This window comes from Diabrotica virgifera, chromosome 9, assembly GCF_917563875.1.
Source record: "Diabrotica virgifera virgifera chromosome 9, PGI_DIABVI_V3a".
NCBI classification, from domain to species: domain Eukaryota; kingdom Metazoa; phylum Arthropoda; class Insecta; order Coleoptera; family Chrysomelidae; genus Diabrotica; species Diabrotica virgifera.
The window spans coordinates 59,016,607-59,030,729 of record NC_065451.1 but is presented as its reverse complement, the minus strand read 5'-3'; the positions used below and the strand labels follow the sequence as shown (position 1 = coordinate 59,030,729).

Genomic DNA, 14,123 nt, shown 5'->3' with positions numbered 1-14,123 from the left:
TCTATGCATAATCCTTCTAAAATGAAGGGTTCCAATGTTACGGAGGTAGTATAGTATAATTGCTCCAAAAAAAAGGCCTAACCCAAACATCCAAAGTAAAAGTTTTACCATTTTAAGCACCCGGTTTGGGGGGGGGGGGAATGGGGGAGAAGTCGAAAAATTAGCAGTTTTTTTACGTTTTTTTTTTCAATATTTCTAAAACTATAATTTAGCGTAAACAATGTTCTATACAAAAATGTCCTACATACAATTTAAAACAAAAAAGACCCTATACATAATTGTTATAAAATCAACCCTTACAGAGTTACGGAGGGTCAAAATTGGAGGTTTCCGATACTTTTTATATTTTTTGGGCAATTGATGATGATTTTGGGTGGTGAGGTTGACGTTTCTTCAAGGGCTTATCACTAACATACCATCGGCCACTGAAATAGCAAATTTCATTTACAAAACACAATCCTGTTAAGTATAGAAAATTTCTTTCATCAGTACTTAATAATATTATAAATTGCCCAAAAACCTCCGTAACTCTGGAACCGTTGATTTTATAACAATTATACAGGGTGTAACAAAAATACAGGTCATAAATTAAATCACATATTCTGGGAATAAAAATAGTTCGATTGAACCTAAGTTACCTTAGTACAAATATGCACCCAAAAAAAAGTTATAGCCCTTTAAAGTTACAAAATGAAAATAGATTTTTTCCGATATATCGAAAACTATAAAAGATTTTTTAATGAAAATGAACATGTGGCATTTTTATGTCAGGAATATCTTAAAAAGAAATTATAGTGAAATTTGTGTACCCCAAAAAAATTTTATGGGGGTTTTGTTCCCTTAAACCCCCCCAAACTTTTATGTCCGTTACAATCAAATTATTGTTGTGGTACCATTAGTTAAACACAATATTTTTAAAACTTTTTGCCTCTTAGTATTTTTTTGATAAACCAGTTTTATTCGAGATGTGCCTTCTTTTTTAATATGTTTACATAAAAATTTTATTGGGGTTTTGTGCCTTTGAACCCCCCAAATGTTTGTGTACGTTCCAATGAAACTATTATTGCGGTATCATTAGTTAAACACAGTATTTTTAAAACTTTTTTGTTTCTTAGTATTTTTCCGATAAGGCACCTTTTATCGAGATATGGATTCATTTTTAATATGGTTCAAAATATACCTCAAACTGTAATAATTTATAAATAAATGCATATTATTACCAGGTCTCATAATCGTACGTAACAGTATGCAAATATGTGGTGGATTTGACAAATATTCAAAACATCTCGATAAAAACTAGCTTTTCGAAAAAGTACTAGGAGGCAAAAAAGTTTTAAAAATATTGTGTTTAACCAATGGTGTCACAATGATAATTTAATTGAAACGTAGACAAAAGTTTGGGTGGTTTAAGGGAACAAAACCCCCATAAAATTTTTATGGAGTGCACAAATTTAACTATAACTTTTTTTTTTGAGATATTCGTGTCATGAGAATGCCACATGCCCGTTTTCAATTAGAAACCTCAAATAGTTTTCGATATATTGGAAAAAATCGATTTTTATTTTGTAACTTTTTTTGTGTGCACATTTGTACTAAGGTAAGTTAGGTTCATTCGAACTATTTTTGGTCCCAGAATATGCGGTTTAATTTATGACCTGTATTTTTGTTACACCCTGTATATAGGACCTTTTTTGTTTTAAATTTTATGTAAAGCATTTTTGTATAGAATATTGTTTACGCTAAAGCATAGATTTAGGAACATTGACGAAAAACTTAAAAACACTACCAATTTTCCGACTTCTCCCCCATCTCCCCCATCTCCCCCCAAACCGGGTGCTTAAAATGGTGTAACTTTTTACTGAACAACATGTGGACCATATAGAACAATTTGGTGTTGGAGGAAAACTTTTACTTTGGATGTTTGGGTTAGGCCTTTTTTGGAGCAATTATAATATACTACCTCCGTAACATTGGAACCCTTCATTTTAGAAGGATTATGCATAGGGCCTTTTTTGTTTCAAATTTAATATAGAACATTTTTGTATAGAAGGTTGTTTATGCTAAATCGCATAGTTTTAGAAAAATTGACGAAAAACATAAAAAACTACGAATTTACCGATTTCTCTCCTCTGTCTGAATCCTGTTAAAAAGATTATTTTCCTTAGTAATTATATTATAATTTGTCCCAAAAATATAAAAAACATGAAAAATTCACTTTACACTCTCCGTAACTCCGGAACCGCTGATTGTAGAACAATTATGCAATTAGTTTTAGAAATATTGACGAATATCGTAAAAACACTACTAATTTACCGATTTACCGACTTCTCTCCCATCCCCCCAAACCGCCCGACTCTCAAAATGGTGTAACTTTTTACTGAACAATATGTGGACCATATAGAACAATTAGTTAGGTCTTTTTTGGACCAGTTATACTATATTACCTCCGTAACTTTGGAACCGTTCGTTTTAGAAGAATTATGCATATGACCTTTTTTGTTTAAAATTTAATATAGAACATTGTTCACGGTAAACGCTAAACCGCATTATATTAGAAATATTGACGAAAAATGTAAATAACTACTAATTTAACGACTTCTCCCTCACCCCCCCCCCCAAACCCGACGCTCTAAATGGTGTTACTTTTTACTGAACAATATGTGGACCATACCGGGTGGTGAATTGGAAAACGGGCCATAGGAAACTCAATGTAAAATTCTAAACTGTTGAATTCCTGCTTCCCTAATTATTTTACATCAAAAGTAATGAGAAACGATTTGTAGAGGATTGGAATTTGTATTGAAAACAACTGTTAAAATTGTTCTACGAATTAAACATATTCCAAAATTTTGTAAAAATGTAATTCATTTTTAGAATATAACGCCACAGTTACGCCACACACAGTGCAATAATGTATGTAACGGTTGCCTTCGGTCGCAATGAAATTAATATAATTAGGTAACCATATTTGAACTGTCAAAATTTTTATTTTATCATTTATTGTTTAAAAAACAGTAAATTTGATAAGATACCCTCTCCTGAGGAGAAATTATTGATAATAAAGCTGTTTTATTCAGTCAATAGTGAGCGCACTGTCAGTTAAATGGTAACGTGTGGCACACTTTTACACACATACCTACTGTGGCAAATGTACTATATTTTTAAAAATTTTGGAATGTGTTTAAATCGTAGAACAATTTTAACTTTTGTTTTTAGTACAGATTTCAATCCTCTGCAAATAGTGGAGTCACTGAAGGTTTTCACCTCCGATTTCGTTGAACCTTCATCGATTTTCATGAAAATTGGTGAGTAGTTAGAAGATACTTCAAGGAACAAAGGTGACATGATGCCAACTTGCGCTTTTACTCTGGGGGTGGATGCCACCCCTTCTCGGTAGTGAAATTTTAAAGCTGTTTTATTCAGTCAATAGTGAGCGCACTGTCAGTTAAATGGTAACGTGTGGCACACTTTTACACACATACCTACTGTGGCAAATGTACTATATTTTTAAAAATTTTGGAATGTGTTTAAATCGTAGAACAATTTTAACTTTTGTTTTTAGTACAGATTTCAATCCTCTGCAAATAGTGGAGTCACTGAAGGTTTTCACCTCCGATTTCGTTGAACCTTCATCGATTTTCATGAAAATTGGTGAGTAGTTAGAAGATACTTCAAGGAACAAAGGTGACATGATGCCAACTTGCGCTTTTACTCTGGGGGTGGATGCCACCCCTTCTCGGTAGTGAAATTTTTTTTATTAAAAATAATACCAGGAATCGATAGAGGGGCAACTTCTAAGCAAAATTTGTTATATAAAGTTATTAACATAAATCAATACTTTTTGAGTTATTAAATATCTAAGATTTTATTTTTTCTTTAAAAAAAATGCATTAAAAAAGCTATTATTACAAAAATTAAAGATAATAAGAAATTTAATACACTCCCCACTTAAAGAACTAAACTAATGTTATATATCAAAGTCGGTTATGGGTAATTGAATGTATATTTTTTTCGACGGGTACTCAAATCTAAGTATTCAAGCTTACATAACGGGAACACGATGCATTTTATAGAATATACTTGTTAAGTACTTGTCAAAGTACTTCGGAGTACATATTAAATGAGCTCCAGTAGAAGTTAATAGCATCAAAATTAAGCAAGTTATGATGAAAATAAGAGAACGCTTTCGATTTTTTTAGGAAAAAGTGAATAATAAAACATACGCCATTTCCACAAAAATTAAAATTTGTAGTAATCCTCACAAGAATTTATTTAGCTTAACATAGTTAATAATTTCAACAATTTTGACCGGTTTAGAATGCATATTTTTGAAAAAGAAGAAATAATTTAAAAAAAATCAGAATCTTTAAAATTATCGTACTTTTCATTTTCTTTTGATAATACTCCAAAAATACTCAATATACGTAAAAAATGATAAATAACTAAATTTTAGTTTTTTCAGTTCCAAATACTTTACCCATTTTACTACTTCCGTAGAATAAAAAATAACCGAGATAGAAACGTTTAAATTTTCAATTTTGCTGCGAGAACCATGTAACAGGGGCCATTCAACCTTTTATTTTTAAAAAAGTAAGAGGTTTAAAAGACTAATTTAAACGTTTTTTGATAGCTCTGGAATCATCTCTTAATAAGCTTTTAGGTAAATCTGATATCTTAAAAATTAACGGAGTTATTTACAAAAAAACACTAAAATTTTTTGGAAATTTTTTTAAAAGATACGTCTTGAAACATTTTTGGTGCATAAATTTTAATGCTATCAAGTTGTTCGAAGGCTTATTTGATAGATATTTTTATGAACTTTGACAAATGTTTAATAAGTTTATGTTATAAAATGCATCATTTTTCCGGTATTTAAGCTTGAATACTTAGATTTGGGTACTCGACGAAAGAAATATACATTCAATTACCTATAACTCACTTTTAGTTAACATTGAAAGGTTTTTCTAGTAAGGAGTTTATTTGATTTTTATTAGCCTCAATTTTGATAATTATAACTTTTTTGTAAAAACTTATAGTTTTTGTGTAATTTATGAAAAATCGGTTAAAAACATGCATTTTTCTCACGAAAAATTAAAATTCTTGATCTTTAATAACTCAAAAAAGTTTTGATTTATTTTAATAACTGGGACCAAAAACAGTACGATTGAACCTAACTTACCTAAGTACAAATGTGAGCATAAAAAAAGTTACAGTCCCTTAAAGTTACAAAATGAAAAAACAAATATTTCCAATATATCGAAAACTGCTTGAGGATTTTATATTGAATATGGACATGTGGCTTGTTTATGGCAGAAATATCTTAAAAAAATAACAGTGACATTTGTGCACCCCATAAAAATGTTATGGGGTTGTGTTCCATTAAACTCCCCAAATATTTGTGTACACACACGTTGGCAACATTAATTATTATAGTTCTACATAATATCTATTTTACTATGGCTTTACGGTGCTAGGCTGCAGGCCTTTTTTAGTAATTATCGAATGATTACATCAGATCCTGGTGTTATCTTCAGATTTGAGACGTCTTTTGTTTTATCATCTACTTATGTGGCAAATCTCTGTGTATTTTGCTTATTGCTCCTAGCTCAAGCACCGTCTTCCATTTTAACGTCTTTATGTTGTTTTACATAGAGAGTAATCACAATCAGTGTTGCTATCATCTGTCAACTGTCTCAATGTAAGAACTAAGTGACTGCTTTTTGTTTTGGATCTCAATTTTAAGTCGTTGACTAGCATTCATCAGAATCATCGTTCGTCCCTCTCATGTTTTATAACGAACTTTTGATCTTGCTCGATTAAGACCTGGTTTATCTGTATATTTTTTAAAATGATTATTGATATATTTTTGTTTTGTGATATTTTTGTTTATTTTATATAATAAAACAGATTTTTTCTATTTCAGAAATTCATCTTCTTCTAAGAGCACAAATGAAAAAAATAGGAATGACACCTCGTGTTCCTCCAAACATTAGAAAAAAAAACAATAATACATGTAAAATTTTGTAATTATAAGCTTAAAATCTGTATCGTTTGTTGTATTTTTACCTTAAAATATTATTAGTTAATATTTCTAGTGTAGTATTTATTTATTTCCGGTTTGTATATCATAAATGTTTCAAATGGTCGTCTTTAATATTTAAAATTGCATCTTAATACCTTCGAAGAGAATAAACATAATCTAATTGTGTATTTACTTTGGCGAATGTAATTATCACTATTAGTCCAGAAAACCACTGCGCATCCGCTAGGAAAAATATTCTGATTCGGATTTTTTGCACAATATTACTCAAAAAGGACTCCTTTTAACAAATTTGCATGTTGCCAGGACCAAAAGGTGGTCAAAAATTTTTTAAACGTTTTTTTTTGTTTTTTTCCTAAAATTATTTTTTTTGCACAGAAAAAAGTTTTTTTAGGTTTTTTGGATCATTCCAAACAGAATAGGTCTTTAGTGACTTTTCTCTAAAAATGATAGTTTTTGACATACAAGCGATTAAAAATTGAAAAATTGCGAAATCGGCCATTTTTAACCTTCAAAAACTATGTGAAAAACTGAAAATTTGAATGTTGCCGAGGTAGGTAGATATTCTTTAAACATCGATTGATGAAATCCCGAAGAGTTTTTTGCAATACAATATTCAAAACTCCTTTGTTTTTTAATTGCTAATCAAGCGTGCGCGACACTATTTTCCACCGACAGTATGGTGCAAATGAAAGGAATAAATTCGTTATTTCGTAAACCGGCGACTTTAAGAAAAAATCCCGAAACAGGTTGATTTTTATTTTTAAGTTATGATATTGTGGCATATATGGTATACTAGTGACGTCATCCATCTGGATGTGATGACGTAATCGATGATTTTTTTAAATGAGAATAGGGGTCGTGTGCTAGCTCATTTGAAAGGCTCTTCAATTCTCTATTCAGTAATATAAACATTTACATAATTATTTATACAAGGTGTCCAAAAAATTTTTATTAAATTAAATTATTTGACAAAAAAAAAAGAAGTAGAAGGACACCCCGTATAAATAATTATGTAAATGTTTACATTACTGAACAGAGAATTGAAGAACCTTTCAAATGAGCTACCACACGACCCCTATTCTTATTTAAAAAAAATCATCGATTACGTCATCACGCCCAGACGGATGACGTCACTAGTATACCATATATGCCACAATATCATAACTTAAAAATAAAAATCGGCCTGTTCCGGGATTTTTCCTTAAAGTCGCCGGTTTACGAAATAACGAATTTATTCCTTTCATTTGCACCATACTGTCGGTGGAAAATAGTGTCGCGCACGCTTGATTAGCAATTGAAAAACAAAGGAGTTTTGAATACTGTATTGCAAAAAGCTCTTCGGGATTTCATCAATCGATGTTTAAAGAATATCTACCTACCTTGGCAACATTCAAATTTTCAGTTTTTCACATAGTTTTTGAGGGTTAAAAATGGCCGATTCCGCAATTTTTCAATTTTTAATCGCTTATATGTCAAAAACTATCATTTTTAGAGAAAAGTCACTAAAGACCTTTTCTGTTTAGAATGATCCAAGAAACCAAAAAATTTTTCCATGCAAAAAAAATTATTTTAGATAAAAAACAAAAAAAAAACGTTTAAAAATTTTTTGACCACCTTTTGGTCCTGGCAACATGCAAATTTGTTAAAAGGAGTCCTTTTTGAGTAAGATTGTGCAAAAAATCCGAATCAGAATATTTTTCCTAGCGGATGCGCAGTGGCTTTCTGGACTATATGTACAGTCACTATTTCTTCCTTATCTTACGAATTCTCTCTCATAATTGCGCATGCAATAGGCGAGAGGAGGTCAAGGTAAAGATTAACTTACACTACAGTTAAAGATAAGAACCACTAGGATAAAAAACACCACTCGCATATTATTTTCAGCCATAATCATGCTTCTAACTACAAGATCGGGGTCCAGAATATATATTCTGATATGCTTTAGACAACTCAATATGTAGCCTGATAATAACTTGGCAGAATTTTTTAAAATAATCTCTTTTGAGAATGATTTCCAGATGGGAAATCGAACTGTCAAACATTAAATAGTTAAAAATGTAATGTTCATTACACAATAATTGAGGCCATGAGAGCCAGAGTGGCCTAATTGATAAGCTCCTGATCATCTTCTTTGATTATGTAATTTTCTTATCAGTTAGGCCATTCTGGCTCCCATGGCCTCAATTGAGGCTTAATATCTTATTTGCCATTTGAAATTTGCCCTATTGATCGCCAACCTCAATAGAGAAGGCACTTAGAGGGAGGAGGAATATCTTATAAACATAATATTTAAATGAGACATGACATGACACAAGAAAATAGTTTCAGAACCAGCTATGATGTACGGAACTGAATGTGGGATAGTAAAAAGAAAAACGTACAGCTAATGCCTAGAAGGCCTAGATGGGACGCCCAGTAAGGACATATCGGTAAAGGAAATTGGTTTGGTGTGCCCCAAGATAGAAACTTATAGACATGTAACTAGGATATCAGACCGTGCATAGGGATAAAGACAAAGAAAATGATGATGATGATGATTGACACTCTCGACGGGGTTAAACCTTGAGGGTTATAAATTTTAAAACAAAATTTACGTGTCTTTCTTATTTTTCATACTGTTTATGGGAATAAAAATATTAACTGTGGGGGCTAAGTCAAGGGTATCGTTGGCTACAATAGGAAGAAAAATTTTAGAGTCAGTTTTGAGGAGTCTTCGACCAATTAGAGTTTCTCAGCTACAACCTACACATGTTTTGCAACGCTTCTAGTGGGCTCAAGACAGCTTCCTGAACAGTTCTGGAATTTTGTGCTTCTTTTGGAATTTATGTTTGGAAAGAGTAAACAAGAGCTGCCCAACTAGACCATGCTCCTCCCTTAATTCGTTTCGCTGGTGGCAGTGTCCTGTTTTGGACAGGTATTATGGCTGGTGCCGATTTTAGAACATCATGTGAGATTATGGCGAGAACCTGTGGGTGATAATTTTGTATTTATGGATAACGTCTGCACACGCAGGACTCAAGCGGTTAATAAGTATCTTGAGACGGAAGATATTCGTCGTTTGGTGTGGCCAACGATGTTTCCAGACATGACCCCATTGAATATGTTTGGAATGTGCTCTTTATGGAATGGAATGTTCTCTGGAATGTTCATGCGCGAAGGACTTTAATAACCTATCACGAACTTACAATTGCCTTTAGAGAAGAGAAGAATGGTAGAATTTGTCAGAGGAAATGATTGATGATTGACTTGTTAGCAGTATTAGAGCTCGAATTCAGGCTTGCATGGATGCTTGTGGTGGAAATACACGGTTATAAAATTGTTAAAAATACATGTTCATTAGAAATAAATTTTCTAGTTTTAAAATTTTTAATTATTAAAAAAGTTTTAATTTTATTTTATTTTATTTAATTTTTTTATTTATAAAAAAATAAGGGATTTGTAAGCAAAAGACAAGTATCAAAAGCCACAAAGATGAATGTATATAAAGTTATATTCAGACCAATTCTAACTTATGGGTCTGAATCATGAGTCCTTAATGACAGAGACAAAAGCAAAATACAAGCAATATATATGAAATATTTATACAGTGAGCACGTAAAGATTGGAATACATTCATTTTCTCGAGAATGGACGATTTTGGAAAAAAATCCCGAAACAGGTAAATTTTTATTTTTAAATTACGACTTTTTGGCATATATATCATACTAGTGACGTCATTTGGGCGTGATGACGTCATCGATGATTTTTTTAAATGAGAATAGGGGTCGTGTGATAGCTCATTTGAAAGGTAATTCAATTCCATATTCAGTAGTATAAACATTTACATAATTATTTATACAGGGTGTCGAAAAAAATTTTTTTTAACTAAATTTATTGACATAAAAAGAAGAATATGTATAATTTGTTTAATTCAAAATACATTTTACTACTCTCAGAAAACAAAAAAAAAAATGTTAATTTGAAAAAACTTATCGCTTTTTGCTTAAATTAAATGCTCAAATTGTCAATAGGCAGGTGGGTGGCTGCTTTAATATTGAATTTGCAAAAAACAATATTTGTATTTAACAAATAAACATTTTTTCCTGTTTTCTGATAGCAGTAAAATGTGTTTTGAATTAAATAAATTACACAGATTCTTCTTTTTATGTCAATAAATTTAATCCAAAAAATATTTTTTTGGACACCCTGTATAAATATTATGTTAATGTTTATATTACTGAATAGAGAATTAAATTACCTTTAAAATGAGTTATGACACGACCCCTATTCTCATTTAAAAAAATCATCGATGACGTCATCACGCCCAAATGGGTGACGTCACTAGTATGATATACAGGGTGTCCCGAAAAGATTGGTCATAAATTATACCACAGATTCTGGAGTCAAAAATAGGTTGATTGAACCTCACTTACTTATATACAATAGTGCACACAAAAACAGTTACAGCCCTTTGAAGTTACAAAATGAAAATCGATTTTTTTTAATATATCGAAAACTCTTAAAGATTTTTTATTGAAAATGGACATGCGGCATTCTTATGGCGACAGCATTTAAAAAAAAATTAAAGTGAAATTTGTGCACCCCATAAAAATTGTATGGGGGTTTGTTCCCTTAAACCCGCCCAAACTTTTGTGTACGTTCGCATTAAATTAGTATTGTATTACCATTAGTTAAAAACAATGTTTTTAAAACTTTTTTGCCCCTTAGTACTTTTTCGATAAGCTATTGTTTATCGAGATATTTTTAATATTTATCGAATCCACCACATATTTGTATATGGTTAAGTACGATTATAGAGACCTGTTAATAATCTGAAAATTTATTTATAATTTACATTTTTATGTATATTTTAAAAAAGAAGCCACATCTCGATAAAAGGTGACTTATCAAAAAAAGACCAAGAGACAAAAAAGTTTTAAAAACACTGTGTTTAACTAATGGTACCACAATAATAGTTTAATTGGAACGTACACAAACATTTGGGGGGTTTAAAGGAGCAAAACCCACAGAAAATTTGTATGTAAATATATTAAAAAAGAAGCCGCATCTCGGTAAAAACTGGCGTATCGAAAAAATATTAAGAGACAAAAAAGTTTTAAAAACGTTGTGTTTAACTAATGGTACCACAATAATGAATTAATTGGGACGTACACAAAAGTTTGGGGGGGTTTAAGTGAACAAAACCCCGATAAAATTTTTATGGGGTGGACAAATTTCTCTATAATTTTGTTTTAAGATGTTTTTGACATAAAAATCATGCATGTCCGTTTTCAATAAAAAATCTCTAATAGTTTTCGATATATTGAAAAAAATCGATTTTCATTTTTTAACTTCAAAGGGCTGTAACTTTTTTATGAGAACATTAGTACTAAGGTAAGTTAGGTTCAATCGAACTATTTTTGACCCCATAATGTGCGGTATAATTTATGACCAATCTTTTCGGGACACCCTGTATATGCCAAAAAGTCGTAATTTAAAAATAAAAATCGACCTGTTTCGGGATTTTTTTTCAAAATTGTCCATTCTCGAGAAAATGAATTTATTCCAACCTTTACGTGCTCACTGTATAAGGTCAATGGGATAACTAGGGGAGAGATAGAATACGGAATGTAGATGTCAGAGCAGAATTATTAGAAATTCCGTCTGTGTTGGAGTTTGTAGAAAAGGTGAACGAGGTGATTTGAGACACACTTAAGAAGAGAGGAAAAACGTGCACGGAAGCAAAAATACTACAAAGAGACAAAAAAAGTGGGGAAAATGTGTACATGAGATTTCATTGTAAACTCTCAGGGGTAACCCTGGGAGTAATTCTCGTACACCTTAGCAAGTGCTCACTACGGAGACCAAAGGATTGTATCCTAGCCTAGAGCATAGTATCCTACTCTTCATATTCGTGAATTCTGGCATTCAAAATAATGCATCTATTTTACATAGCGATCGATAATATAGTTTCGATCGACATTCAAAATAAATACATTATTTTAAATGCGAGAATTCACGAATATGAAGAGTACGATCCCATGCTCTAGGCTAGGATACCGTCCTTTGATCTCCGTAGTGAACGCACCCTTAGTGTAAAACGAGTAACTGATTATAGTCGGAGAGATAGAAGCAGATTTTGTGCGTGATAAGTAATATGGAAAAACTATACGGGGATATGTTGAATTAGTTGTGTACATGACTTTCACCAACTACCGGAAACCAGAGTTGGGGCCGAGGGTAGTTATAAGGGGACAAAGTCGCCGTTTTTATTATTTTTTTTTGTGACGCTCATGATCGAGAGAGTGCACCAAAATTTGGGAATAAGTAGGCCATGCCGTAACTAAGTAAAATCTCCAGGCGTGGCACGCTGCGTAGCCGACAAAGGAGTGGGGCAGGGGTGAATACAAAAAATATAAGGGGTTTTTTTGCGACGTTCGTGATTGAGAGAGTGTAACAAAATTTGGGAATAAGTAGACCATGACATACCTAAGTAAAATCCTCAGATTCGGAAACCAGAGTTGGGCATGAGGGTAGTTATAAGGGGTCAAAATCGCCGTTTTTATTATTTTTTTTGTGACGCTCATGATCGAGATAGTGCACCAAAATTTGGGAATAGGTAAGTCATGAGGTAACTAAATGCAATCTCCAGGGGTTGAACGCTGCGTGGCCTATAAAGGGGTGGGGGTAGGTGTGAATATAAAAAATATAAGGGGTTTTTTGCGACGTGCTAGATTGTGATAGTGCACCAAAATATGGGAATACGTAGATCACGACTTAGCTAAGTAAAATCCCCAGAGCCGGAAACCAGAGTTGGGGATGAGGGTAGTTTTAAGGGGTCAAAGTCGCAGTGTGTATTATTTTTTTTGTGATCCGGCACACCATTTGTCCCCCACGCAGCGTTCCGCCCCTGGAGATTTTACTTAGTAATGTCACGATCTACTCATTCTCAAATTTTGGTGCACTATCTTGATCACGAACGGCAAAAAAACCCCCATATATTTTTATACTCACCCCTGCCTACCACCCCTTTGTACCCGAAGCAGCGTTTCGCCCCTGAAGATTTTACTCAGTTCCGTCATAACCTACTTACTCCCAAATTTTGGTGCACTATCTCCATCATGAGCGCCACAAAAAAAATAATAAAAACCGCGACTTTTACCCCTTATAACTACCCTCGTCCGCCACTCTGGTTTCCGCCTCTCGGACTATTACTTACTTATGTCATGGTCTGCTTATTCCCAAATTTTGGTGCACTATCTCAATCACGAACGTCGCAAAAAACCCCTTACATTTTTTTATATTCACCCCTGCCCCACCACTTTGTCAGCAACGCAGCGTTACACTCCTGGAGATTTTACTTAGTTACGTCATGTCCTACTTATTCCCAAATTTTGGCGCGCTATCTCGATCATGAGCGTCACAAAAAAAATAATAAAAAACGGAACATTGACCCCTTATAACTACCTTCCTTCCCCACTCTGGTTTCCGGCTCTGGGGATTTTAATTATTTGTCATGGTCTACTTATACCCAAATTTTGGTGCACTATCTCAATCACGAAAGTCGCAAAAAACCCCTTACATTTTTTTATATTCACCCCTACCCCACCCCTTTGTCGGCCACGCAGCGTTCCACTCCTGGAGATTTTACTTAGGTACGTCATGACCTACTTTTTCCCAAATTTTGGTGCACTATCTCGATCATGAGCGTCATAAAAAAATAATAAAATCCGCGACTTTGACCCCTTAAAACTACCCTCGGCCCCAACTCTGGTTTCCGGCCGTTGGTGAAAGTCATGCACACAACTAATTCAACATATCCCCGTATAGTTTTTCCATATTACTTATCACGCACAAAATCCGCTCCCAGCTCTTAGACTATTATATTACATTTATTAAAAAAAAGTATGCATTTTAAAACAAAAAATATCTGTTATCATTATGATATTTTTCTATAACAGTAGTTTTTATTTATTATTTATTAGTTATGCAGTGATGAATAACTTTTGAAACTATATGTAGATATAATATTATATTTATTTTCATAGAATCTATTACGGCGTTACTATTTATTGCATCATTTTTTAAGGAAATACGAAAT

The 14,123-nt window shown here is 32.6% G+C and overlaps 2 protein-coding genes across 4 annotated transcripts in view; one reads left to right on the top strand and one right to left on the bottom strand.

Annotated features, from left to right (window-relative positions):
• The window catches only part of LOC126891904 (uncharacterized), a 105,632-nt gene extending 99,587 nt beyond the window's left edge, over nt 1-6,045 (top strand). Inside the window, exon 6 of the mRNA XM_050661254.1 lies at nt 5,924-6,045. Within this exon, the coding sequence (XP_050517211.1) occupies nt 5,924-5,941 (18 nt within the window). The 3' untranslated portion in view covers nt 5,942-6,045. The remainder of the gene's footprint in view (nt 1-5,923) is intronic.
• Nucleotides 1-14,123, bottom strand: part of LOC114339168 (dynein axonemal heavy chain 1-like) — a 1,269,803-nt gene that overhangs the window by 321,971 nt on the left and 933,709 nt on the right. The window lies entirely within an intron of this gene.